This window comes from Arachis hypogaea, chromosome 1, assembly GCF_003086295.3.
Source record: "Arachis hypogaea cultivar Tifrunner chromosome 1, arahy.Tifrunner.gnm2.J5K5, whole genome shotgun sequence".
In the NCBI taxonomy this organism is placed as follows: Eukaryota; Viridiplantae; Streptophyta; class Magnoliopsida; order Fabales; family Fabaceae; genus Arachis; species Arachis hypogaea.
Window position 1 is genome coordinate 99660687 of NC_092036.1, and position 27439 is coordinate 99688125.

Sequence of the window (27439 nt, forward strand, 5' to 3'; positions counted from 1 at the left end):
TTGAAAAGGATTTGAAAAATAAATAATAATAAAAATATTCTAATTTGAAATGGATGTATTTGAATAGGATTTGATATAAAAATTAAAGAATTTTTGAAATTAAATTGAATGAAGATGAGTTGAATCAAGATGAGATAAAAAAAAATTGAAGTTACCTACATGCTGTCAAGCTGGCGTTCAAACGCCCAGAATGCTATCATTCTGGCATTTAACGCCAGAGTAATCCTCCCTGTGGGGCGTTAAATGGCCAGCCAGGGCTTCCTGATTAGCGTTTAACGCCAGGCAGATGCCTACACGCCCATCACCCTACCCTTATTGGCGTTTAAACGCAAGTAAGCTCCATATTCTGTTTGCTGTTCTGCATCATTCTGTCTCTGTTTAAGCACTGTGCAAGATCACTAACACTAAAAATAACTTAAAACACAATTAAAACTAATTAAAAAAAATTAATGAAAATGAAAATAACTAGAAAAATTAATAAAGTATGAGTATTTATTGGGTTGCCTCCCAACAAGCGCTTCTTTAATGTCTTTAGCTCGACTTCACTGTATTTATTTTAGTAGTAGTGTTGAGCCTCCTGGCTCTATATCTCTTTCAAGGTAATGCTTAACCCTCTGTCCATTAATAGTAAACCTGGTTTTTTTACCTTGAAGTTCTATGTATCTGTAAGGTGATACCTTGGTAATCATAAGCGGTCCTATCCACCGAGATTTAAGTTTTTCAGGGAATAGTTTGAGTCTTGAATTGAAGAGCAGGACTTTCTATCCTGGTTCAAAGAATCTGAAAGCTAGCTTCCTGTCATGCCACCTCTTTGCCTTTTCCTTATAGATTTTTGCATTTTCAAATGCTTCTAAGCGGAATTCATCCAAGTCATTTAGTTGGAGCAACCGTTTCTCCCCTGCTGCTTTGGTATCAAGGTTGAGGAATCTAGTAGCCCAATAGGCTTTGTGTTCTAGTTCCACTGGCAAATGACAGGACTTCCCATATACTAACTGATATGGTGAAGTTCTAATAGGGGTTTTGAAAGCTGTTTTGTATGCCCACAGAGCATCATCAAGCTTTCTAACCCAATCCTTTCTAGAGGCACTTACTATCCTCTCTAGGATTTGCTTTAGTTCTCTATTTGAGACTTTAGCTTGCCTATTAGTTTGGGGATGATACAGTGTTGCTACTTTATGGTGAACTCCGTATTGGCTTAAGACAGAATCTAGCTGTCTGTTGTAGAAATGAGTTCCTCCATTACTGATTTGTGTCCCTGGGACACCAAACCTGCTGAAAATGTTCTTCTGGAGAAACTTCATTACTACTTTAGTGTCATTAGTGGGTGTTGCTATTGCTTCAACCCATTTAGACACGTAGTCTACTGCCACAAGGATGTAGGTGTTTGAGTATGAAGGCGGGAATGGTCCCATGAAATCTATCCCCCATATGTCAAACAACTCAATCTCTAAGATTCCTTATTGAGGCATTCTATGACCATGAGATAGATTGCCAGCCCTCTGGCAACTATCACAGTTGCGGACAAACTTTCTAAAATCTTTAAAGAGAGTAGGCCAGTAAAAGCTACTTTGGAGTACCTTAGTAGCTGTCCGCTCACCTCCAAAGTGTCCTCTATAGTCAGAGCTATGGCAATGCCATAGAATTCTCTGTGCCTCTTCTTCAGACACATAGATTCCATCTGAGCATCTCTTAAAGAGATACGGTTCATCCCATAGGTAATATTTTGCGTCATTCTATGGCAATGACCTTAGATCCTACTATGTAGGATCTGAACTTGTCAATGGCATAAACCACTGCAAGTAGCTCCTTTTCTGTAGTAGTGTAATTTTTTTGCGCATCATTTAGTACACGACTAGCATAGTAAATGACATACGGAAGCTTGTCATGTCTCTGACCTAGAACTGCACCAATTGCATGATCACTTGCATCACACATTAGCTCAAATGGCAAGTCCCAGTTGGGTGCAGAGATAGTAGGAGCGCTGACAAGCTTGGCCTTTAGAGTTTCAAAGGCATGCAGGCATTCTTGGTCAAAGACGAATGGAACATCAGTGGCCAAGAGATAGCACAGGGGTTTGGCAATTTTAGAAAAATCTTTTATGAACTGCCTGTAGAAGCCTGCATGTCCTAGGAAGCTTCTGATAGCCTTAACACTAGTAGGTAGAGGTAAGCGTTTGATCACTTCCACCTTAGCTTGATCCACTTCTATCCCTTTGTTTGAGATCCGATGCCCAAGAACAATTCCCTCCGTTACAATGAAGTGGCATTTCTCCCAATTTAGAACTAGGTTATTTCTTGGCATCTTTTCAAGACCAGGGTCAGATGATCAAGACAGGAGCCAAATGAGTCTCCATAAATAGAGAAGTCATCCATGAATACTTCAAGGAACTTCTTTACCATGTTAGAGAAGATGGATAACATGCATCTCTGAAAATTGGCGGGTGCATTGCACATGCAAATGACATTTGTCTACAGGCGAATATGCCCGAAGGACATGTGAATACCGTCTTCTCTTGATCATGTGGATCTACTGCTATTTGATTGTACCCGGAATATGCATCCAAGAAACAATAAAAAGCATGACCTGCTAGTCTTTCTAGCATTTGGTCAATGAAGGGTAAAGGAAAGTGATCTCTCCTGGTGGCGTCATTGAGTTTTCTGTAATCAATGCATATACGCCACCCTGTAACTGTCTTTTTTGTGATAAGCTCATTCTTTTTATTGTGAACCACTGTCATTCCTCTCTTCTTAGGAACAACCTGGACAGGGCTCACCCATAGGCTGTCAGAAATAGGATAAATAATCCCAGCCTCATAGAGTTTAGTTACCTCCTTCTACACTACTTCTTTCATGCCTGGATTCAATCGCCTCTGTGGTTGTACCACTAGTTTGGCATTATCCTCCAGCAGGATTTTATGCATGCATCGGGCAGGGCTAATATCTTTAAGGTCACTGATAATCCATCCAAGGGTGGTTCTATGTGTTTTAAGCACTTGGATTAGTGCTTCTTCTTCCTTTGACTCTAGTGTAGAGCTTATGATCACAGGATAGATATCTCCCTCTCCCAGAAATGCATATTTCAAGGAGGAGGGAGGGTAATGGCTTAAGCTCAAGCTTAGGAGGCTTCTCCTTTTCCTCAGAGGTTTCTAGAAGTTCCTCTGAATTAGGCTGAGTATCATTGAGGATATCATCAAGCCTCTCCTTGGAGCTTTCGGCCATATTGACTTCTTCTACCAGGGAATTAATGAAGTCAATGCTCAGGCATTCCTCAGGGATGTCTGGATGCTGCATAGCCTTCACAGCATTCAGTATGAACTTCTCCTCATTGACTCTTAGTATTACTTCCCCTTTTTCAACATCGATGAGGGTTCGTCCTGTGACTAGGAAAGGTCTTTCTAGGATGAGAGATGCACTCTTGTGTCCCTCTATATCCAATACACAAAGTCAGTGGGAAAGACAAAAGGTCCAACCTTGACAATTATGTCCTCTATTACTCCTGATGATATCTTAATAGACCCATTGATGAGCGGATATTTTATACGCTTTTTGGGGTTAATTTCATATAGTTTTTAGTATGTTTTAGTGAGTTTTAAGTTTATTTTCATTAGTTTTTAGGCAAAATTCATATTTCAGGACTTTACTATGAGTTGTGTATTTTTCTATAATTTCAGGTATTTTTCTGGCTGAAATTGAGGGAGCTGAGCAAAAATATGATTCAGGCTGAAAAAGGACTGCTGATGTTGTTGGATTCTGACCTCCCTGCACTCAAAGTGAATTTTCTGGAGCTACAGAACTCAAAATGGCGCGCTTCCAATTGTGTTGGAAAGTAGACATCTAGGGCTTTCTAGAAATATATAATAGTTCATACTTTGCTCAAGGATAGACGACGTAAACTGGCATTCAACGCCAGTTCTCTGCCCAATTCTGGCGTCCAGCGCCAGAAAAGGATTAAAATTTGGAGTTCAACGCCAGAAATGGATCCAAACCTGGCGTTGAACGCCCAAAACAGCCTTATGCACGTGAATTGCTTAAGTCTCAGCCCCAGCACACACCAAGTGGGCCCCAGAAGTGGATCTCTGCACCACCTATCATAGTTTACTCATTTTCTGTAAATCTAGGCTACTAGTTTAGTATTTAAACAACTTTTAGAGACCTATTTTGTATCTCATAACATTTTTAGATCTGAACTTTGTACTCTTTGACGGCATGAATCTCTAAACTCCATTGTTGGGGGTGAGGAGCTCTGCTGTGTCTCGATGAATTAATGCAAGTATTTCTGTTTTCCATTCAAACATGCGTGTTCCTATCTAAGATATCCATTTGCGCCTAACTATGGAGAAGGTGATGATCAGTGACACTCATCACCTTCCTCAACCCATGAACATGTGTCTGACAATCACCTCCGTTCTACATCAGATTGAATGAATGTCTCTTAGATTCCTTAACCGGATTCTCCGTGGTATAAGCTAGATTAATGGCGGCATTCATGAGAGTCTGAAAAGTCTAAACCTTGTCTGTGGTATTCCGAGTAGGATTCAGGGATTGAATGGCTGTGATGAACTTCAAACTCACGAGTGCTGGGCGTAGTGACAGACGCAAAAGAATAGTAAATTCTATTCCGGTACAATTGAGAACCTGCAGATGATTAGTCGTGCGGTGACAGCGCACTTGGACCTTTTTCACTGGAAGGATGGATGGTAGCCATTGACAACGGTGATCCACCTACACACAGCTTGCCATAGGAGGACATGCGTGCGTGAATCAGAAGACAGAGGAAAGCAGAAATTCAGAAGACAAAGCATCTCCAAAACTCCAACATATTCTCCATTACTGCATAACAAGTAACCTTTAATTCATGCTCTCTTGTTCATTCGCAATTCAACTGATAAATATAATTGACTTCCTAACTAAGATTTACAAAGTAACCATAGATTGCTTCAAACCAACAATCTCCGTGGGATTCGACCCTTACTCACGTAAGGTATTACTTGGACGACCCAGTGCACTTGCTGGTTAGTGGTACGAGTTGTGAAAAGTGTGATTCACAATTCGTGCACCAAGTTTTTGGCGCCGTTATCGGGGATTGTTCATGTTTGAACAACTGACGGATTATTTTGTTGCTTAGATTAGGAAAAATTTTTCTTTTTGGTTTAGAGTCTCTTAATATTGTCGTGTTAAAATTTTAGAACCCTTATTCTCTTTTTAAAATCTTTTTCAAAAATATTTTTTTCCATTAAATCTTGTGCCAAATTTTAAGTTTGGTGTTTTCTTGTTGATTTTTCTTAAAATTTTCGAAAATTTATTTTGGTTTTCTAAAAATTTTAAGTTTGGTGTTCTTCCTTCATGTTCTTGTGTTCCTGTGAGTCTTCAAAGTGTTCTTGAGTTTTCCTTGTGTCTTGATCTTAAAATTTTTAAGTTTGGTGTTCCTTGGTGTTTTCCCTCCAAAATTTTCGAAAATAAGGAGCATTAGATCTAAAAATTTTAAATCTTGTGCTATCTTATTGTTTTTCTCTTTCCTCTTAAAAATCAAAAATATCTTTTCTCTCTATTTTAAAAGCAAATTTTCGAAATCTATTTCTAAAATTCAAATTTTTATTTCAAAATTTAAAACCTTTTTCAAAAATCATCATATCCTTTTCAAAATCTCCTAACCACTTTCTCTCTCCTCACTTTTTCGAAAATCTTTCACTCATTTTTATTTATTTTATTTTGATTTATTTTGTTTTCGAAATAAATAAATAAATAAATAAATAAATAAATAAATAAAAATATTTTTTCTATTTTACATCATCTCCCTTTCTCCATCATGGACCTAAGCGGAAATAAACAGTCCAGGAGGACTCTGGGGTCATATTCTAACCCCTCTACTGCTTCATATGGGAGTAGTATCTGCATACCCTCCATTGGAGTCAGTAGCTTTGAGTTGAATCATCAGCTCATTATCATGGTGCAGCAAAGTTGCCAGTATTCCGGTCTTCCACAGGAAGAACCTACAGAGTTTCTGGCACAGTTTTTACAAATTGCTGACACAGTACATGATAAATAAATAGATCAGGATGTCTATAGATTATTACTGTTTCCATTTGCTGTAAAAGACCAAGCTAAGAGGTGGTTAAATAACCAACCTAAAGCTAGCATAAGGACATGGAAACAGCTGACAGAAAAATTCCTGAATCAATATTTTCCTCCAAAAAGGATGACATAGCTAAGGCTAGACATCCAAGGCTTTAAACAAGGAGATAATGAATCTCTTTATGATGCCTGGGAGAGATACAGAGAGATGCTACAAAAATGCCCCTCTGAAATATTTTCAGAGTGGGTTCAGTTAGACATCTTCTATTATGGGCTTGCTAAAGGAGCTCAGATGTCTTTAGATTACTCAGCTGGTGGATCTATCCACATGAGAAAGACAATTGAAGAGGCTCAAGAGCTCATTAATACAGTTGCCAGGAATCAGCATATGTACCTAAGCAGTGACCCTTCCATGAAAGAAGAGGTTAAAACAGTAACTGCTGAACTCAGTCCTGAAAAACAAGCTGCTGAATTCAATCAGCAATTGGACTTTCTAACAAAGCAGTTAGCCAAATTCAAAGATAGACTACAAGAGACAAGGATGTCTAATATACATATGGAGGAACAGTTTAAGCAAACAAAACAGCAACTGTCAAGGCAAATAACAAAAGAATGCCAAGCAGTTCAATTAAGAAGTGGGAAAACATTAAATACCCCACCTCAAGGCAGCAAAAAGCTAAGAAATGAGCAAACCACCTAAAATTCACCTGAGGACAGTAAGAGCTCAGGGAAAAGTAATTCTGGAACTAAAACGCCAGAAATTTGGTGGAAGGCTGGCGCTGAACGCCCAGACCATGCTCAGGACTGGCGTTCAACGCCAGAAACAAGGCAGGACTGGCGTTCAACGCCAGAAATAGGCAAGGATCTGGCGTTGAACGCCCAAAATGGGCAGGATCTGGTGCTGAACGCCCAAAATGGGCACAGTTCTGGCGTTCAGACGCCAGGAACAGACAAGGAGTTGGCATCTAACGTCACTCCAGTTTCTAACTCTGGCACTCAATTGCCAGTGAGGGATCAGACACACATAAATGCTGATAACAACCCCTCTAAAAAGGCTTCTTCAACCACTTCTGTAGGCAGTAAATCTACAGCAACTAAGGTTGAAGAATATAAAGCCAAGATACCTTATCCTCAAAAACTTCGGAAAGAGGATCAGGATAAGCAATTTGCTCGCTTTGCAGATTATCTCAGAACTCTTGAAATAAAGATTCCATTTGCAGAAGCACTTGAGCAAATACCTTCTTATGCCAAGTTCATGAAAGAGATCTTGAGTCATAAAAAGGATTGGAGAGAAACAAAAAGAGTTCTCCTCACTGAAGAATGCAGTGCAGTCATTCTGAAGAGCTTTCCTGAAAAGCTTAAAGACCCTGGGAGTTTTCTGATACCATGCATATTAGAAGGTCAATGCACCAAGATAGCCTTATGCGATCTTGGGGCAAGCATCAACCTAATACCTGCATCCACTATCAGAAAGCTTGGTTTAACTGAAAAAGTTAAACCAACCCGGATATGTCTCCAACTGGCTGATGGCTCCACTAAATACCCATCAGGCGTGATTGAAGACATGATTGTCAGGGTTGGGCCATTCGCCTTTCCCACTGACTTTGTTGTGCTGGAAATGGAGGAGCACAAGAGTGCTACTCTCATTCTAGGAAGACCCTTCCTAGCAACTGGACGATCCCCCATTGACGTCCAACAGGGGGAAATAACCCTGAGAGTCAATGATGATGAGTTTAAGTTGAACGCTGTCAAAGCCATGCAGCATCCAGACACATCAACAGACTGCATGAAAGTTGATCTTATTGACTCCTTGGTAGAAGAGATCAACATGGCTGAGAGTCTCGAATCAGAGTTGGAAAATATCTTTAAAGATGTTCAGCCTGATTTAGAGGATTCAGAGGACATGAAAGAGCCTCTGAAATTTCTTCTGGAAGAGGAAAAACCTCCTAAACCCGAGCTCAAGCCATTACCACCATCCTTGAAATATGCATTTCTGGGAGAAGGTGATACCTTTCCAGTGATCATAAGCTCTGCCTTAAATTCACAGGAAGAGGAAGCACTTATTCAAGTGCTAAGGACACACAAGACAGCTCTTGGGTGGTCCATAGGTGACCTTAAGGGCATAAGCCCAGCTAGATGCATGCACAAAATCTTATTGGATGATCATGCTAAACCAGTGGTTCAACCACAGAGGCGGCTAAATCCAGCCATGAAGGAAGTGGTGCAGAAAGAGGTCACCAAATTACTAGAGGTTGGAATTATTTATCCTATTTCTGATAGCCCCTAGGTGAGCCCTGTCCAAGTCGTCCCAAAAAAGGGAGGCATGACAGTGATTCATAATGAAAAAAATGAACTGGTTCCTACAAGAACAGTTACAGGGTGGCGCATGTGTATTGACTACAGAAGGCTCAATACAGCCACCAGGAAGGATCATTTTCCTTTACCATTCATAGACCAGATGCTAGAAAGACTGGCAGGTCATGAGTATTACTGTTTTTTGGATGGCTACTCAGGCTATAACCAGATTGCAGTAGATCCCCAGGATCAAGAGAAAACAGCATTCACATGTCCATCTGGAGTGTTTGCTTATAGAAGGATGCCATTTGGGCTGTGTAATGCGCCTGCAACCTTCCAGAGATGCATGCTCTCTATTTTCTCTGATATGGTGGAAAAATTTCTGGAAGTCTTCATGGATGACTTCTCAGTATATGGAGACTCATTCAGCTCCTGTCTTGATCACCTGAAACTTGTTCTGAAAAGATGCCAAGAGACCAACCTAGTTTTAAACTGGAAAAAATATCACTTCATGGTGACTGAAGGGATTGTCCTTGGGCATAAAATCTCAAACAAGGGAATAGAGGTGGATCAAGCAAAAATAGAGGTAATTGAAAAATTACCACCACCCGCCAATGTTAAGGTAATCAGAAGCTTTTTGGGGCACGCAGGATTCTATAGGAGGTTTATAAAGGATTTTTCAAAAATCGCAAAACCTCTAAGCAATCTGCTAGCTGCTGACACGCCATTTGTGTTTGACATAGCTGCTGACACGCCAGTTATTTCTGCACCAGACTGGACATTACCATTTGAGCTAATGTGTGATGCCAGTGATCACGCCATTGGTGCAGTACTGGGACAGAGGCATGACAAGCTTCTACACGTCATTTATTACGCTAGCCGCGTTCTAAATGATGCCCAGAAAAATTACACAACCACAGAAAAAGAATTGCTTGCAGTGGTTTACGCCATTGACAAGTTCAGATCATACTTAGTAGGATCAAAAGTGATTGTGTATACTGACCATACTGCTCTTAAATATCTACTCACAAAACAGGATTCAAAACCCAGGCTCATCAGATGGGTGTTGCTTCTGCAAGAGTTTGATATAGAAATAAGAGACAGAAAAGGGACAGAGAACCAAGTGGCTGATCATCTGTCCCGGATAGAGCCAGTAGAAGGGACGCCCCTCCCCTCTCTTGAGATCTCTGAGACTTTTCCGGATGAGCATTTATTTGCCATTCAGGAAACACCATGGTTTGCCGATATTGCAAACTATAAAGCTGCAAGGTTCATACCCAAGGAGTACAACAGGATACAAAAGAAGAAATTAATTACTGATGCAAAGTACTACTTGTGGGATGAACCCTATCTCTTTAAGAGATGTGCAGACGGAATAATCCGTAGGTGGACGAAATTGTGACCCTCTTTGTATTTGCATGAGATTTATTTAATGGCTATTGATTATGTGTGGACACAACTCCGTTCATCTTAACCAGCAAGTGTACTGGGTCGTCCAAGTAATACCTTACGTGAGTAAGGGTCGATCCCACAGAGATTGTTGGTATGAAGCAAGCTATGGTCACCTTGTAAATCTCAGTCAAGCAGATTCAAGTATAATTGGATAATTGGTTTAAATTTGATTAATGGAATAAATAGAAAATAAAGATAAATAAACTAAGATAGAAATACTTATGTAAATTAATGGTGAAAATTTCAGATAGGCGTATGGAGATGCTGTGCTCCTCTCGAATTTCTACTTTCTTATTACATTCATCCAATCCTTTTTACTCCTTTCCATGGCAAGCTGTATGTAGGGCATCACCGTTGTCAATGGCTACATCCCATCCTCTCAGTGAAAATGGTCCTATGCTCTGTCACAGCACGGTTAATCATCTGTCGGTTCTCAATCAGGTTGGAATAGAATCCATTGATTCTTTTGCGTCTGTCACTAATGCCCAGCCTTCAGGAGTTTGAAACTCGTCACAGTCATTCAATACCGGAATCTTACTCGGAATACCACAGACAAGGATAGACTTTCCAGATTCCCGGAATCCTACTCGGAATACCACAGACAAGGTTAGACTTTCCGGATTCCCATGAATGTTGCCATCTATCTAGCTTATACCACGAAGATTCTGTTGGGGAATCTAAGAGATATGCGCCCGGCCTAAGGTAGAACGGAAGTGGTTGTCAGTCACGTGCGTTCATAGGTGAGAATGATGATGAGTGTCACGGATCATCACATTCATCAAGTTGAAGTGCAACGTATATCTTGGAATAAGAATAAAAGAGACTTGAGTAGAAAATAATAGTAATTTTATTGAAACTTGAGGTACAGCAGAGCTCCACACCCTTAATCTATGGTGTGTAGAAACTCTACCGTTGAAAATACATAAGTGAAAGGTTCAGGCATGGCCGAGAGGCCAGCCCCCTGAATGATCAAAAGACCGAATGGCCAAAAGATCCTAATACACTAGTAAAAAGTCTTTATTTATACTAAACTAGCTACTAGGGTTTACATGAGTAAGTAATTGATGCATAAATCCACTTCCGGGGTCCACTTGGTGTATGTTTGGGCTGAGCTTGATCTATCCACGAGCTGAGGCTTCTCTTGGAGTTGAACGCCAAGTTATAACGTGTTTTGGGCGTTCAACTCCGGGTTGTGACGTGTTTCTGGCGTTTAACTCCAGACAACAGCATGTACTTGGCGTTGAGCGCCACTTTACGTCGTCAATTCCCGAATAAAGTATGGACTATTATATATTGCTGGAAAGCTCTGGATGTCTACTTTCCAACGCCGTTGAGAGCGCACCATTTGGTGTTCTGTAGCTCCAGAAAATTCATTTTGAGTGCAGGGAGGTCAGATTCCAACAGCATCAGCAGTCCTTTGTCAGCCTCCTATCAGAGTTTTGCTCAAGTCCCTCAATTTCAGCCAGAAATTACCTGAAATCACAGAAAAATACACAAACTCATAGTAAAGTCCAGAAATGTGAATTTAACATAAAAACTAATGAAAACATCCCTGAAAGTAGCTTAAACTTACTAAAAACTACCTAAAAACAATGCCAAAAAGCGTATAAATTATCCGCTCATCACTCCCCTCCCCTCTCTTTGTCTTTCTCTTTTTCTCTCTCTCTTTCTCTTACTCTCTCTCTCTCTCTCTCTCTCTCTCACTCACTCTCTCTCTCTCTCACTCTCTCTCTCCCTCTTTATCCCTTTCTTTCATTCTCCCTTTCCCTCTTCTCCTTTCCTCTCCCCTCCTCTCTCTCTTTCTATCCCTTTCTCTCTCTCTCTCTCTCTTTCTTCCTCTCTCTCTTAACATATATAAAATTAGATTTTACATTCTCTTTCTTTCCCTCTCTCTCCCTCCCTCTCTCTCCCCTTCCTCTCTCCCTCTCTCTTTCTCTTTCTCTCTCTCTCTCTCTTTCATTCTCTCTCTCCCTCTTCTCCTTTCCTCTCCCCTCCTCTCTCTCTTTCTCTCCCTTTCTCTCTTTCCCTCTCTCACTCTCGCTCTCCCTCTCTTTCTCTCTCTTAACATATATAAAATTAGATTTTACATTCTCTTTCTTCATCTCTCTCTCTCCCTCCCTCTCTCTCTCCTTCTCTCCCTCTCTCTCCCTCATCTCTCTCTCTCTTTCTCTCTCTCTCTCTCCCTTCTCTCCCTTCCCTCCCTTTTTCTCTTTTCTTTCCGTCTTCCTCTCTTTCTCCTCTTCTCTCCCTCCTCTCTCTCTCTCTCTCTCTCCTTCTCTCCCTTTCTCTCTCTCCTTCCCCTCTCACTCTTCCTCTTCTCTCTCTCTTCCCCTCTTTCTTCCCTTCCCCTCTCCTTGTCTTCCTCTCTCTCCCCCTTTTCCTTTTCTTTCTCTCTCCCCATCTCTCTTCTTATCTTCCCCTCCTCTCTCTCTTTCCCTACTCTATCTGTCCCCTTTCTTTCTCTCTCCTTTTTCTCCCTCTATTCCTTTCTCTCATTCTCTCTCCCATATCCCTCTTCCTCTCTATCTCTCTCCTTCCCTCTTCTCATCCTCTCTCTCTCTTCCTCTCTCTTTCTCTTTGTCTCTCTCACTTTCTCTCTCCCTCTCTTCCTCTCTCTCTTGCACTCTTTCTCCCCTCCCTTCTCTCTCACTCTCTCTTTTTTCTATCTCTCTTTCTCCCCTCTCTTTTTCTCTTTTCTCTCTTTCTCCTTCTCTCTTTCTCCTTCTCTCTTATTTTGGAGAAAAAAAGGGAGAGAGAGAGAGAAAAGGAATATAGAGTGAGAGAAGGTTGAGAGAGAAAGAGAAAAAAAGAAAAGAAGGAAAAAAAGAGGAGAAACAGATAGAGGGGAGAGAAGAAAGAGAGAGAAGAGGAGAGAGAAAGAAGGAAAGGGGGAGAGCGAAATAGGAGAGAGAAAGAAAAAAAGGAAAAAAGGAGAGAGAGAAAGGAAGAGGAAGAGAGAAGGGAGGGAGAGAGAGAGAGGAGGAGGGAGAGGAGAGAGAGAAACAAAATGGGAGAGAGGAAAAAGAGGGAGAGAGAGAGAGAGAGAAGGGGGAAGGGAGAGAGAGAGAGAGAGAGAGAGAAGGGGAAGGGAGAGGGGAGCAAGGGAGAGGGGAGAAAAAGAAAAGAGAGGGAGAGAGAGTGAGAGGAAAAGGAGAGAAAGAGAAGGGAGGGGAAGAAAGAGGAGAAGGAGAGAGAGAGAGAGAGGAAGAAAGAGGGGGGAGAGAGAGAGAAAGAAAAAGAAAAGGAGAGAGCGAGGAAAAGGAAGGAGAGAGAGAGAGAGAGGAAGAGAGAAGGGAGTAGAGAGAGAGGGAGAGGAGGGAAAGGAGAGAGAGGGAGAGAGAGAGAGAGAGAGAGAGAGAGAGAGAGAGAGACGAAGAGAGATGGGAGGAGGAGAGAGAGGAGGGAGAGGAGAGAGAGAAAGGAAGGGGAAGAGAGAGGGAAATGAGGGAGAGAGAGAGAGAGAGAGGAGAGGGAGAAAGAGGAGGAGAGAGAGAGAGGAAGAGAGACGGAAAGGGAGAGGGAGAGAGAGAGGGAAAGAAGAGAGAGAAAAGGAGAGAGAGAGAGAGAGAGGAAGGAAGGGGGAGAGAGAGAAGGAGGGAGACAAAGAGGAAAGAGAGAGAGAGAGAGAGAGAGAGAGAGAGAGAGAAGGGAGAGAATGAAGAAAGGAGAAAGAAAGAGAGAGAGAAGGGAGAGAGGAGGGGGAGAAAGAGGAGAGAGAGAAAGAGTATGTAAAAACTAATTTTAGAGTTTAAATAAAACTAGTTTTAATGTGGTTTAAAACTAAACTGAACCATAAAAACTGGTTTTTAATAAACTGGTTTTCATAAAAACTATGGTTTCAGTTCAGTTTTTTATTTAAAAAAACTGGTTTATTTATAACAGTTTCAGTTCAGTTTCAATTCAGTTCAGTGAAACCAGTTTTTTTGCACACCCCTAATAATATTAGTTTGCTCCCACTTGGACTTGGGTTCTCATCTATACGTTGCTGTTTTAGTATTTTTAATGGTGGTAATTATTATTGAGAAAATTGTTATAAAAGACTTATAAGAATATTTAATTATTAAAAAGAACATTTGATAAAAATAAAATTCAAAAATCTTTAATATTAACAAGGAGTTAAGGACTGACTGCCTACAATTACAAACCAACAAAACCAAATTCCAAGGAGTGGCTACAACAAATATAGGATCACACTGATGCTCTAAGAACATGAACATCAGAAGTAGACATGAAGAATATCTATCTGTAAGTCAATGTTCAAGAGGACTAGTGTTTTCAATGGATTGATCCCTTTAGAAGGCAATGCTGCAGTCGTCTACTCAGAGCCTCCAACTTCTCAAACCTGTCACCCTTTCCCTTTTGTCAGCTGTCTCGCCTTTCTTCTTTTTCTTCTTAATCTTGTTCTTGTTCTTCTTGAGCTTCTTTTCATCTTCTTTTGGCTCTGAACACTTTTCTTTCATGCTTCTATACTGTATTCTTAAATTGTTAACATCAATTATATCATTACGTACTCAAACTTTACAAATAAGCATGAGAAGTAACGACAATAGTCAACAGACTATATTGATATAAACTAACATTCAAATTAGAATCTCACTTCACTTACACATCATTTTCAATATTACCCTTAGTTTAATCAATAAAACCAAGAATAAGAAGAGAAACATATAAGCATTGTGAGTGCATGCACGTGTGCACATTTCTGTATGCAATATACGTATACCTGAGGGAGGTTATCGACCCTTAAATCTGCACAAGATTCTTCATCATTGCCTCCAAGAACATTTGCCCCAACTTTCTCTGTTTGAGCTTGTACATGAGAAACAATCTTCAATTTGATTATTTACCTTATCCTGAGACTCCATTATTACTCTGAAAGTGGAGGATAAAGGGGGAGATGGAGAACCACATCGCTGACGACCACTCGACGAGAGAAAAGAGAAGAGAGAAGAAAGAAGAGAGAAGAGGAGACAGGGAAGGAAAGCCTACGAATGACGCTGGGAGATGGATTGGACGACAACGGCGACGGCTCGGCTGGACGGCAACGGTGAAGGCTGAGACCAGCAGAGAGTAGAGTATGTGGTGGTGAGTTAACAGGAAAAGAGATTAGGAATTAGGGTGACTTCGGAGTTTGTTCACCGTGTGGTGAGTTTGTGGATGGGGCGGAATTTAGAATGTGATGAGTTTAGGGTTTTATTAATTGAATTTAAAAAATATTTATGATCAATATAAAAAAATTATTATTATTATTAAACTCTATGTGGGGTATATTTATAATTTATATTTTGTGTCTATTAGAAAAGCTCAAAAGATTTGAGCTTACTAAAGATGGACCGTTCAATCTTTTTAGAATTTGCTAATAGAATTATAGTAACTAGACTAAGATTTGCAAATTAATTATACTATATATTATAAATTCAAAAGTATTATATTGTTTATAAACTAATTAGATAATATATAAATTAATATTAAATTTAAAGACTCATTTATAAAAAAATATATTTTGTGTATAATTTAATATATATTTTTTAACTAAAGATAGGAGATTCGAACTCGCAACCTCTTAATTGAGTATGGAGAGACTATGTCATTTGAGCTATAATTTAATATAATTATTTAAAAATAAAAAATAAAAAAATAAACAACAACAACAAAAATTTTATGAGGTTGATCTCTTTTTAAATATTAACTCATATTTTCTAATACTTTTATATAATAATTTTTTTTATATATACTTTAACATAAAATATAATCAATTTTAAGAAATCATGTTTATTTTCATTTATTCGTGTGAATATTTTTCATAAACAAATTATTCAAACTTTGAAAATTAAGCTATATTTATTTGTTGATATTTTTTGAACAAATGATAGTCTATAACGTAATTTTTGGAGTATTATTTTAATTTATTTGGATATTTTTTTTAAAAAAAATAGAGAGAGACAAAAATTAATTAAAAATGAGAATACAAAAAATAAATTAAATCTCAATTTGACCCCTGAAATTTAGTTCGATACTCAAAATGACCCTCACAATTTTGTCGGCTCCAATTATAACCCTCAAATTTGCAATCGTGGCTCTTACTTGTCCTTGCGATTATCTCCATCACCACTAGAATGCTAATCTAATGTAATTACATGACACGATGGACACTACTTAAACGACAGGGCATTGGTTTCACATCCAAACCCTTTGAAAACCACGTCGTTTCCGTTGTTTTTTGGTTAAAACACTCTTTCTTTCCAATACGACGATCATAAGATGCAAAATATCAAGAAAATCCTTACACTACGTAGTTTTCAAAGGGTTTGAATGCGAAACCAATGCGCCGTCATTTAAGTAGTGTCCACCATGTCGTGCAATTGCGCCAGATCAGCATTCCGGTGACAGAAATGATCGCAGGGGCAAGGCGGAGCCATGATTGCAAATTTAGAGATTCTAATTGAGGCCAACGAAATTATAAGGGTCATTCTGAGCATCGATCAAATTTTAAGGACCAAATTGAGATTTAACTCACAAAAAATATAGTATAACATTATAAATATACTTTATTAATTATGATATATTGAAATATATGTATAATTAACAAATATTAATGTGTCATTACACACTTTAAATATTTGTAAATTATTATTATTAGAGTTTTAATGTAGATATTAATTATATTTGTACCGTTACTTTTTAATTAAATTGAGTATTAATAGGTATTAAATTAAATTTAATTATTTTTGTACCATTTATGTACAAATATCTATTATTTTATTTTGTTAAATTGCCGTCTATGCAAAAATGATGACATGGCACAATCACATAAATTAATATAGCACAAGTTTATTTTATAATAGATTTGTATAAATTTTTATATATAATATGAATAGATAAATAGATTATGGTTTATATGGTTTAGTATACATAGTTTACTATATTGGTTAGATTTTATGTTATAGGGTGTTAATTTAGATTGTGAATATTTCAGAATTTATGGCTTAGATAATATGTGTTAAGGTTAAGGATATAAGAATTTAGTATGTAGTGTGTATAGTTTAAAGTTTGATGTTTGGACAAAGGGATGAGTAGTTAGGGTTAAGAATTAATTATGACCAAAAGAAATTTATGACCAAATTTTTTTAAAAAAAAATCATCATCTTTTAAAAAATATTAATCTCATTAATTCTAATATCTCCACACATAAGATCAGCATGATAAACTTTTTTGTATAGCAAGAACACTAGAATTTTGTTAATATTTAACATAATTTTTGTATAAATTGAATGAATAATTTTTGGTGTCGATGTAATGAATATTATAATTTCAAAAAATCCACTTGCTTAATGATTTTTTTCGGAACCAATTCTTTTTTTTCTTTTTTACCTCCAATGCTTTGACCCATCCATTCGCATAATGTCATTAATTATTATTAACATTATATTTTCTAAACCAAAACGGAAACCAATCTTAATTAAACGGAAGAACATCAGCCATATTCACGTGTCAGCATTACAAACCATGACACACTGCGAAGCATATCATGATGACTTTTTGAGTTAGCAGTAGCACTACAGCATTTTCCTTTTTTTACTAGCGTGTTGTAGCTTTTTGCTTTTGATATTAGATTGAGAACAGTGTTTTTTTATTTGTGAATTATTAGGATATATTTTTAAATGTAAAATTATTTAATTTAGATAATAGAAATTAGACTATTCACTTTGTGTGAGGTATAGAAATTAAACCTTTCGATTTGTGGTAATGAAATTAAACGGATCCAGTAATTTTTGAAATCAAAACTAGTGATTTTTGTTTTAAAAAATTTAAAAATTTTAAAGTATACAAATTCGATCCTTTAATTTGAGTACTTTCTATAATTTTAAAAATTATCAAAAATTATAATATTAAAATATATCATTCATTTAATTTTTATGAGAAAAAAGATAAGTCTTTTAACTATTTTTTTATTATTGTTAAGAAATTAATTTTATATTTTTTTTTAAATTATAAATTTAATAAAATAATTTAAAAATTAAGAATAAAAATATTTAAAAATAAATATAAAAATTTTATAAATTATTTAACTTTTAAAATGTATAAAATTTATAAATTTAAAATAAATAAGATATTAAAAATTTACAAAATAATTATTTATAAATGTTATATAAATTTATTTATTTTTTTAACAATATTTAATTTAAAGTAAAGATAAAAAATTATTTTTAAAGCATTCTTTATCTTTATGCATAATTTTTATAGATAAAAAAATATGATGGTTATTAGTGACTAAGAGAAGGGAAGTTGAATCTTAACCTTCATTTTTTGCTGGATATTATTTATACTTTTTCTTAATAATACAGGAGATATTTTTACTTTTGTCTCATAATAAGTTGAGAGACATTTTTAATTTTTGTCTCCAAAGTAGCAGAAACGGATAAAGAGTAGAGGAGAAAGAGAATCACACCCTAAAGTATCCTGGTTCAACTGCTAAGTGCAATGCAGCCTACATCCAGTTTCCATCATAACAGTGATAGAATTTCACTATAATCAACAGATTACAAACACCAATTCTTTTCCAAAGAACTACCCATTCCTATATAGAACAAATCCAAATTCTAAACCCAATCTGAATTTGACTAGGACTCAAAACCTAACTTTCAATAGTAAAGTGCTAACCCAACTTATAAGGGGATCCCCACAGGATCATGACATAAAGCAGAAAGATGTACAAAGCAAACCTGAGACATCTTTTGATTTTTCTTACTGTTTAACTCAGTGTCTTTTTTCCTCTCATTAGTTTTTTCTTACAAACCTCACCATATTTACCTTTTATAATGAGATTTAGACAGATCAAAACAGAAAAAGAAAAACTAAATGAATGCCATGAAGGAGAAGAACACCCACAGCTTTAGGTAGCTATGAGAATGAACTTTGTGCTTTACTTACTCTCTTTGATCTCAACCCTTGGCTGTTCACCCTTATTATAGAAGGAGAAGCTTCCAAGGTTAAAACCGATTCAACCAACCCAACAACTTCTTCTCCAACTTAGGCTAAGCCACGGTTTGAACAGAGGAGAGAGAGAGGAAAAACCAAAACTACTTGCATGTACCTCTCTCAATCTTTTTCATTCATTTTCTTTGATCTTGGCCATTGATCTTGACTTTGACCCCAAAAATTAATTCTGACCATTGATGAGCTTTTGACCCATAACAGCTTCAAAGTTTTCATTTTTGCTTCTTCCCTTCAGAGGCTATCTTCTTCTTTGTGGCACAAAAATGGAAATAAGCTTTTTATCAAGATAGATCTGCTTCGATTCGTTTCTTTTCTTGGCAACAAATCTTTGAGTCTTTATTCAAATCTTTCCTTTTGTGGTAAGAATCGTTCTTAGCCTTTCTTCATAGGTTTTTCTTCTGAGACTTCATTTTTCTTCTTTCTTCTTCTTTAAATGATAGATGTGACCGAAAGAGAAAGGAGATAGAAGAGAGGAAGAAAGAAAACTTTTGGTGGAAGCTTTCAATTACATTAAAGTGAATTGAATTCTCACTTCCAATACCCAGGAAATAAAGTCCCCTTGTGGAACTCACTTGAAGAGATTGCTTTGTGATCACCGAATGACTTCCTTCAAAACTTTGGGCCACTTGTTTCTTACTTTATTTTATCATGGGCTTTAAAAGGATCTGGGCCATTTTGGATTTCTTTATTTATTTAACATACAGCCACTTGATTAATTAATTTTGCACAAAGCTAAATTAATTTAATGATCATATTGGGCTTGTTTAGCTTTTGACTCATTATGGAAACTGATTTTTCTGCACACTAACAAAGATATCAAACAACCCATTGGAAGCAATTTAAACATTTAATAATATTTTAATAATGTTTGATCATCATTTTAATTAAATATAAATTTTTTAAACTCAACAAAATATTTTATTTTTTTATTTTATATTCAATTTATTAAATTATCTTTAATTTTATTATTTTTTTAAAAATTATTAATTTATATTTTTATTATATCCCTTCATTGATCATACACTGTTATTTTCTCTAACTATTATTCTCTGTACATATACCTGTCATTGTCTCACCGCTGTTGTTATATTGTCTTGTTCTCCTTTCTCATTTTTTTTCTCCTCTTACCATCTCTTCACCCGATCATAATTAATTATCACCAAGTACCATTATCGTAATTTTCAATCTTGTCTATTACTTTAATTTATAACCATCTATTCTATTAACTTTTATGAATTATTGAAGTGGTATTAAAAGAATTTATTTTTGTGTCTTTTAAATATCTAAATGTATAAAAATAATAGTATTTTCTTGATGTACGTGTTAAATTATTCTATTAAAAAAATTAAAACATAAAACATTCAAAATTTTTGTTTAAAATATCAAAATTTGATGTCAGTTATATATTATTTTTAACTAATAGTTATATTTAAGTTACAATTTAACATAGTACCTTAAAACATAAAATTGCTATTTCATATTTCATTGCAATTATATAAGTTTTATATTTGTTTTATTGTGCACATTAATTAAACTGTACTTTATTATTTCATTTTATATGTTTTGAAATAATGCTTTATATATTTTGAAATAATACGATCGTATTATAAAGATAGTGTTAGGTTCCGACTCTTCTTATTTTATTTGTCATTTAAATACTATCCTACAAAATAATTACTTAAACATATTATACAAAGAGAGAGATATTTTTTTGAATTTATCATCAAATAATCTTCTCGGATAGGAAAGCCTCATTATACCATCACAGATTCACAGGAGAAATGACAGGAATTCCCCTGTCAAGTGTAAATTGTACCAAACCTTCATGTTCAGTAAATTCACTAAATTGCACCAACCACATGATAAATTCAATGAATTACAATAGTAGAAGAGAGGACTAGAGGGCAGAAACTTACATAACTAAAGTCAAAGAGGATGCGGCCACTCATGGTTCATAGAAGGAAGAAAATGGGGACAAAATCTAGGATTTTCCAGCAATGAAAACAGGAATTGGGCTAGGAAGGAGACTCGTGTTTTGAATAGGATTCTAGATCAACCTCCTTCCTTGGATGATGAACACTAGCGACTTCTCAATTTCGGCGACTCTGCATATTTGCTCAACAATTCTATTCGAATAGCACTCCTCCAAAAGGACAAAAGGGAATAAACATGTATGGTAGAGCAAATAAAGGGAGTGGGTTAACGCAATCACTCCCATTAAACGAGGTTTAAATTTGACCCACCCATAATTTACTCCGAAAATCTCTTGCTACTTTCCAAATAAAGGGAGCAGAAGAAGAGCAAAAAGAAGAGAAAGGTGAACCATTAATTGAAAAAGAAAATAAACTACACTTAGTCTGACTATAGATGTCTATTTGATTTTTTTGAGACATTTTTCCTTTCATTGCTTAATGAGAAAATAGAAAGAAACCCAACTCTAATTCAATCTAATGTCTACTATCCTGTGAAAGCTAAGAGCACGTCTAACGGTTAGGTTTCCAACTTTTTCAATTCATTTTTACTGACAACAACAGCAGAAACCAACACGGAGGAGAAGAGAAGAGAGTCTGTGCGTGCATGCTTTTTAAGAGGAAAGAATTTCTCCGACCAGTCAATGCCCAATAATAATTTGTGATGTGGTAAATTATTATAAAAATAAATAAGAGTAATATTATATAATTAATAAATATTATTATTTTTTATTAGTATTTGATCAATAATAATTTATATATATATTTATAAATGTTTTTTGCACAAAAAATATATAATTTATACATATATTTATTAAAATTTTACATACATAAATTAATATAATTTATAGTTTATATTCATATTTTTAAAAATTTACACACATAATTAATAAAATTTATTAGTTAATGATAATTTAGTATTTATGTTAATTAAATAATAACAAAAAATACCAAAAATTACTGATTTTCTAAAATTTTTCAATAAATAATTACATAAAATTATAATTAATTAAATAATTATATCACTATTTAATTAATAATATATATTAATTATTTATATTATTTAAATAATAATTAATATAAATAATTATATTAAATTATAATTAATTAAATTGACTTACATAAAAAAATAAATTTAATTTTTATAAATTATAAAATAATTTTTTGTTAGATTGTTTACTTTTATTTATAAAATTTAAAATGCTAATCAAATTTAAGTTACCTATTTTGACCGTTGCATATTATATGTTATATATATAAATAATATATTACATATATGTTAAGGATGTATATATAACCATGGTATATATATTAATAAAAATATATGACAGTTACTATATTACCATTGTTATTAATAAATTAATACTTTATTATTCTATATATATTATTTATATATATTTTTATTCTTATAATTTTTTTTACTTTTTTTATCTTTTTTTAAACTTACAAAATCAAAGTTCTACTAATATAGTTTTTTGTTTAAAAAAATAGATTCAAACTAAATCAATTCTTTTTTTCAATTACTTGTAAAATTTTTCTCAAACTCTAAATACTCAACAACCTCAACCTTCAAACTCTCAAATTCCAAATCAAAATTTCACATTACCAAATACATTTCAAAATCCAAATTCACAAAATCTTTTTAATTTCAATTTTCAAGCTCCTTATAATAATTAAATTCCTATTTTTCTACCACATGATCAAAATTCACAAACACTATATTTTTTATTTTCATCCATATTTTACTTATTTATCGAAAATGTTACTTCAACATTTTTACTATTTCCAACTCAATTCAGTGCTCGATGTCCGCTTCGCTCATCCTCCGATGGCCTGGGAGCATGGAAAAAAATCGCAACTCAAGAACGTGGTGGTTATGCGCGTATGAAAAGTACGCAACGTGCCAAACGTCCTGATTCATCGTCCATGCGGAGTAACATCTTTGCAGGGCATCAACACCGTGTCTCGGCCCTCGACCGCTTTTTTCCGGTTAGGCATCGAGTAGAACTTCGGGGAATGGTACTCTTGTCGGTGGCACACGAACTCCTGCCGTATCCTTACTTCGCCACGTTTTTCGCTTCTGGAACGCCTCGCGCCGAAGTCATGGCGCTTTACATATTGCTGGTAGAACTCAAATATAATGTCAACATATGCGAAATTAAAGTGGAAAACATCCTCCTCGCTCAAGTTAAAAAAATCAATCCAACCTATCGATTCGCCGGAATCAACGGTAAACAAATCATCATCCGCATACATTATATAACTAAAACTGAAATATATAACATAAAATGAAATATGTGCTCCTCAAAACTCAGAAGAGATGCGATCCGGTGAAGCAGCTTCGACGACGCCGGATCAGTTGTGCTCTCTGAGCCAGAAGGACCTCGTTCTAGTCACCATCTCCGTCTCCAGCCTGCTCCACTTCCTCCGGTGATGTGGATGGACCGGGTGTGATATAGTAGGTGCGCAAATGTGGAGGGGGTGTCCCACCCAACACAAATGTATTGTCCACAAGTCCAATAAGAGGCTCGTTTAGATCCACATCAAGATATGCTTGGAATCCAGTTACCGAAGATCTGTGTCTGGCAAACTCATCGTCGTACATGATCATGATCTCGTTAAGAAAGTGTGATCCACAAACTTGGCGCGCCAAGACCCTCACTGCCAAGTAAGTTCAACAGCATCTTCGGACCTGGTCTGATATACGTCTGGCTCTGGTGCATTGCCTCATCATTCTTAGGAACCTGACGAAATAGTCACCGAATTCTCGTCCGGGCACATTCCCGCCCGCCTGCCTCAGCTCCTCCACACACACCACCGCAACCATATACATGGCTCTGCCCACCTGTCTCACCTCCATCAGCCTGGCCCTCACCTCCTCCAGGATGACCACGATCACCACCTCCGGTACTCCCACCCTGACCACCATCACCTCTACCATAGTGGCCCCCATAACCACCTCCACCACCTCCCTGACCTCCCGTCACCACCGGTATACCCTCCTCCACCACCACCACCACTACTTCCCTGACCCCGTCGTCACCTCCATCGTCTCCGTCATCACCACCTTCATCCTCACCGCTACCCTCATCCTCTCCGCCTCTGCCTCCACGCCGGCCTCTACCTCACCACCACCTCTAGCTCCTCTACGGCCGCGACCACTCCCCCCTCGCCGTCCAACCATTCCCAAACCTTCCCACCAAACCTCATTTCCGATTCCCGTCCTCAAAAGTTAAAGTTTTCATCTTTTCTTCATTTCATGTTGTTTCCCATTTTGTATTGTTCATGGGGTTTATCTAGCTTTGCTTTTCTTTTTGCTCTTGTTGGGTTAAATTTGTCTTTTGGTGTTTGGGTAATTTTGTTGAAGTGTTGTTCATGAGTGTGTATCCCTCATTTTAATGTTAGAAAAAAAAATAATGCAGAAGAATCAAAAGACGTTTGCTACTATAGTCTTTAGTATTCTTCCCTGTACCCTGTGGTTCAGTTTCTGGAAGGAGAACTACTCATAGTGTGTTTGTATTGCAATCCAGGTGGAAGCTTTGCCCCAAGGGAAAAAGTATGCTTCTTTCCTTCAAAACCTTAACATTTGTTTCAGTGTCATTGTGACATTGTTGATGGCTGTATTACTTGTCTCTAATTCTAATTATCTACCATAAGAAAAAATAATAGTTATAAAGTTAGACGTAATTTCTTCGGGTTTTGAAATATCATTTGTTGATCTATTGGCATTTGCTTTGGATTTTTGCTTTATATGTAACCAGATGAGCCTTCTAAAGAACTGCCGAAGTTTTCTGTCAAACTTTTTCTTCATTCCAGCGGGCATGTTGCAGCGAAATTCCAATATGACCAGGTTTCACATGCTAACTTCATCAAGAGTATTGAACTTTATATTTCTATTGAAAATTTTGAATTTTCCATAATTAGGGGCTATGTCTTTGACCTTGAACAAGTTCCTGCATACTCATGCTTTATAGGCTATGTTTCATGGCAGGTAATAATTTCTGCTTTTCTGGATTGGCTGTTTTGAGGGCTTAGTTATTTGAAAATTTGAGTCTGCAGGTTATGGATGTTTCCGCTTTCTTCCTTATCAGAAGCAGAGAAGGTTCTAGGAGAAATATCTAATTATAAAGTTCAGGTAATAATTCTTCTATTTTCATTTTCTCTATAATTGGAAAACTGATGTTATTATTTTCTATCTTAATAAGAATCGACCTTGGCTTATATAATTTCTTTGGGGGAAGCTGGTCAAGTGTTTGGGATTCCATCCATATAGTAGCTGTTATAGCAAAGTAAATTTTTGTTTCGCAATACATATTTTTCCATGTTGATGGTCGTTGTGCCTTTGTCACTTTGGCATTATTCCATCCATATTTTTGTTTTGCATCTATATCTCGAGACTAGTATAGCATCATGCAGTTCTGGTTATTTATGTTTGAGCTAGTTATGGAACAGAATTCTTGTATGTCTTGACAATATGCTTATTTTGGGCATAAAAAATTATTTTCTATTTACATTTTATAGGGTTGTTGATATTCAAAAAAGTGGACTGTGGATTTCATTTATTTGAACTATGTGATTGTTGTTTAGATTATAAGTATTTTACTAAAACTTTCACTTTGAAAATGGTTCAAAAATTTGGTCACCAATTTTTATTGGTAAGAATAAGATTGTGGTAAGTTTTCTTTCTAAAATTAGGTTATTTGACTTGGAGATGGTAATATGTGCTCTCCATCTTTGGTTTGCGTTTGAGGTGGTAAAATCTAATTAATATTAGTTGCTTTTTTTTTATACTGCAGTTGGAGGTGGTAAAAGCCAAAATCAAGTCTGCTAAATCAAAAGATGAGTCTGAATCTGTTAAATTTACTCAAAAGAATCTGATTAACAAGGTTTGCATGGAAGAAGCCCTGAACATTATCTTGACTTGTACAAGTTGTTTGGAAGTTTTTCTGATTACCTAGAACTATGATAGGTCTATAGTTTTTACTGCAACATTTTCTCAGGCCTTGGCCAATATTGGAGTAGTTTAAATCATTTTGACTGGTATATGATCAAAACTGAATCATGATATATTCGATTCCAGATATATACTAATTCTGCAGATGCCAAGATTCCTGCTGCTCTTGAGTATCTCGGAACTGTCATTGAGGTATTGCTCCCCTCCACTGCTTCAAAGCAATAAAATGTCAATAAAGAATTTAGTGACTGCAGCTGTATGTACTATAAGAAAGTCAAGTTAAGTTCTCAACTTCTCTAGTTTCTCACCCATCTCCTTTGATTGGTGTGCTTGCATGATGCATGGTTAAATTGGTCTTTTCTAATTGCTTTTATTGCAATCGGTGCCCCTTAATGTAGGACCATAAGTTGAATGAATTAAATTGGCTGACCAGTGTGGTGAAAATGTCAGCATATGACATTTTAATACGTATGCCACAACTATTATTGGTGTCAACATTGGCTGGTCTGAGTGGTGACCGAAATAAACACGAATTGTAAACTAGATTATGTGTTCATTCTTATATTTCATCCATCTTCCAGCGCCCCAAATCATTGTGTATGCTTAATTTGAAAGTTTGATTGCTTCAAAAATTTTTTTCTCTTGCTTCCATCTTTCTATTTCATTTGGGCTATCGGTGGTTATCACGTGTAATATGTTGTGATCACTGCAGGCAGGTTGCAAGTTTCTTATATTTGCGCTCCATCAGCCAATGATAGATGCGATACATGAGTGCCTTCTTGTAAGACCAGTTCAATTTTACTCTTTATATTGGAAATTATAGCACTTACAAAAACTGTTGAAAATTTCCAGAAGAAAAAAGTGGGTTGCATCTGGATTGATGGAGGTACACCCGCTGCATCAAGGCAACAATTGGTTACAGATTTCCAGGAAAAGGATTACATCAAGGCAGCTGTAGTATGGTGGTATTTTTGGTTGTGCATCTCTTCCATGTGTTTCCGTTATAAGCATCTTTTCTGTTGTCTTGGTTAGTATTTGTGCTTGAGATAATGATTTCATGTGACACGTTACCATGCAGCTATCCATTAAAGCGGGAGGAGTTGGATTAACTTTAACTGCTGCAAGCACAGTTATCTTTACAGAACAATCCTGGACTCCAGGTGACCTAATTCAGGCCAAAGATCATGCATATAGAATTGGTCAGGTATTCTTACACTCATTAAGTAGAAAGGAGAGAGTTGTTACTAGTTGCATGACAACATTAAGAAAACAGATAATCTCAAATAAAAAGAACTCTCGTATCTAAATTTTTTAGTAGCAAAGACAACATGTGCTCTTCTGTTTTTTGACTTGTTAGTTCTTGTTTACAGGTCTCATCAGTAAATATATACTAGTTGGTAAATGATACATTTGGTAGGTTCTGTTATTTCTGCAGTCTTTCGCCACTTGGTATAGCATTGACTTAACATTTATTATGCATTGATGATCTAAATTTTTACGACTTAGGAATGTGGTGCAATTCAAACCGGATAATTTGGGGGCAGGTACATTTCTACATCTTCTTGAACTATCATATGTAATGCAAAATGTACATAATGCTTAGTTTCAAGGTTTTTATTCTGGTTTATATTTATATTTTGTCAAGATCTATACTCAAGCAGTATTTGAGAGTTACTTTTTGATGTTTTTGAGAAACCATT

At 36.2% G+C, this 27439-nt stretch overlaps 1 protein-coding gene across 1 annotated transcript in view; it reads left to right on the top strand.

Moving 5' to 3' along the window:
• Positions 1 to 27439, top strand: part of LOC112702600 (uncharacterized) — a 123566-nt gene that overhangs the window by 95436 nt on the left and 691 nt on the right. The window contains exons 2-10 of the mRNA XM_072202029.1: positions 24547 to 24635; positions 24845 to 24920; positions 25582 to 25671; positions 25866 to 25931; positions 26452 to 26520; positions 26592 to 26696; positions 26818 to 26938; positions 27110 to 27152; positions 27246 to 27283. Of these exons, the coding sequence (XP_072058130.1) occupies positions 24547 to 24635; positions 24845 to 24920; positions 25582 to 25671; positions 25866 to 25931; positions 26452 to 26520; positions 26592 to 26696; positions 26818 to 26938; positions 27110 to 27144 (651 nt within the window). The 3' untranslated portion in view covers positions 27145 to 27152; positions 27246 to 27283. The remainder of the gene's footprint in view (positions 1 to 24546; positions 24636 to 24844; positions 24921 to 25581; positions 25672 to 25865; positions 25932 to 26451; positions 26521 to 26591; positions 26697 to 26817; positions 26939 to 27109; positions 27153 to 27245; positions 27284 to 27439) is intronic.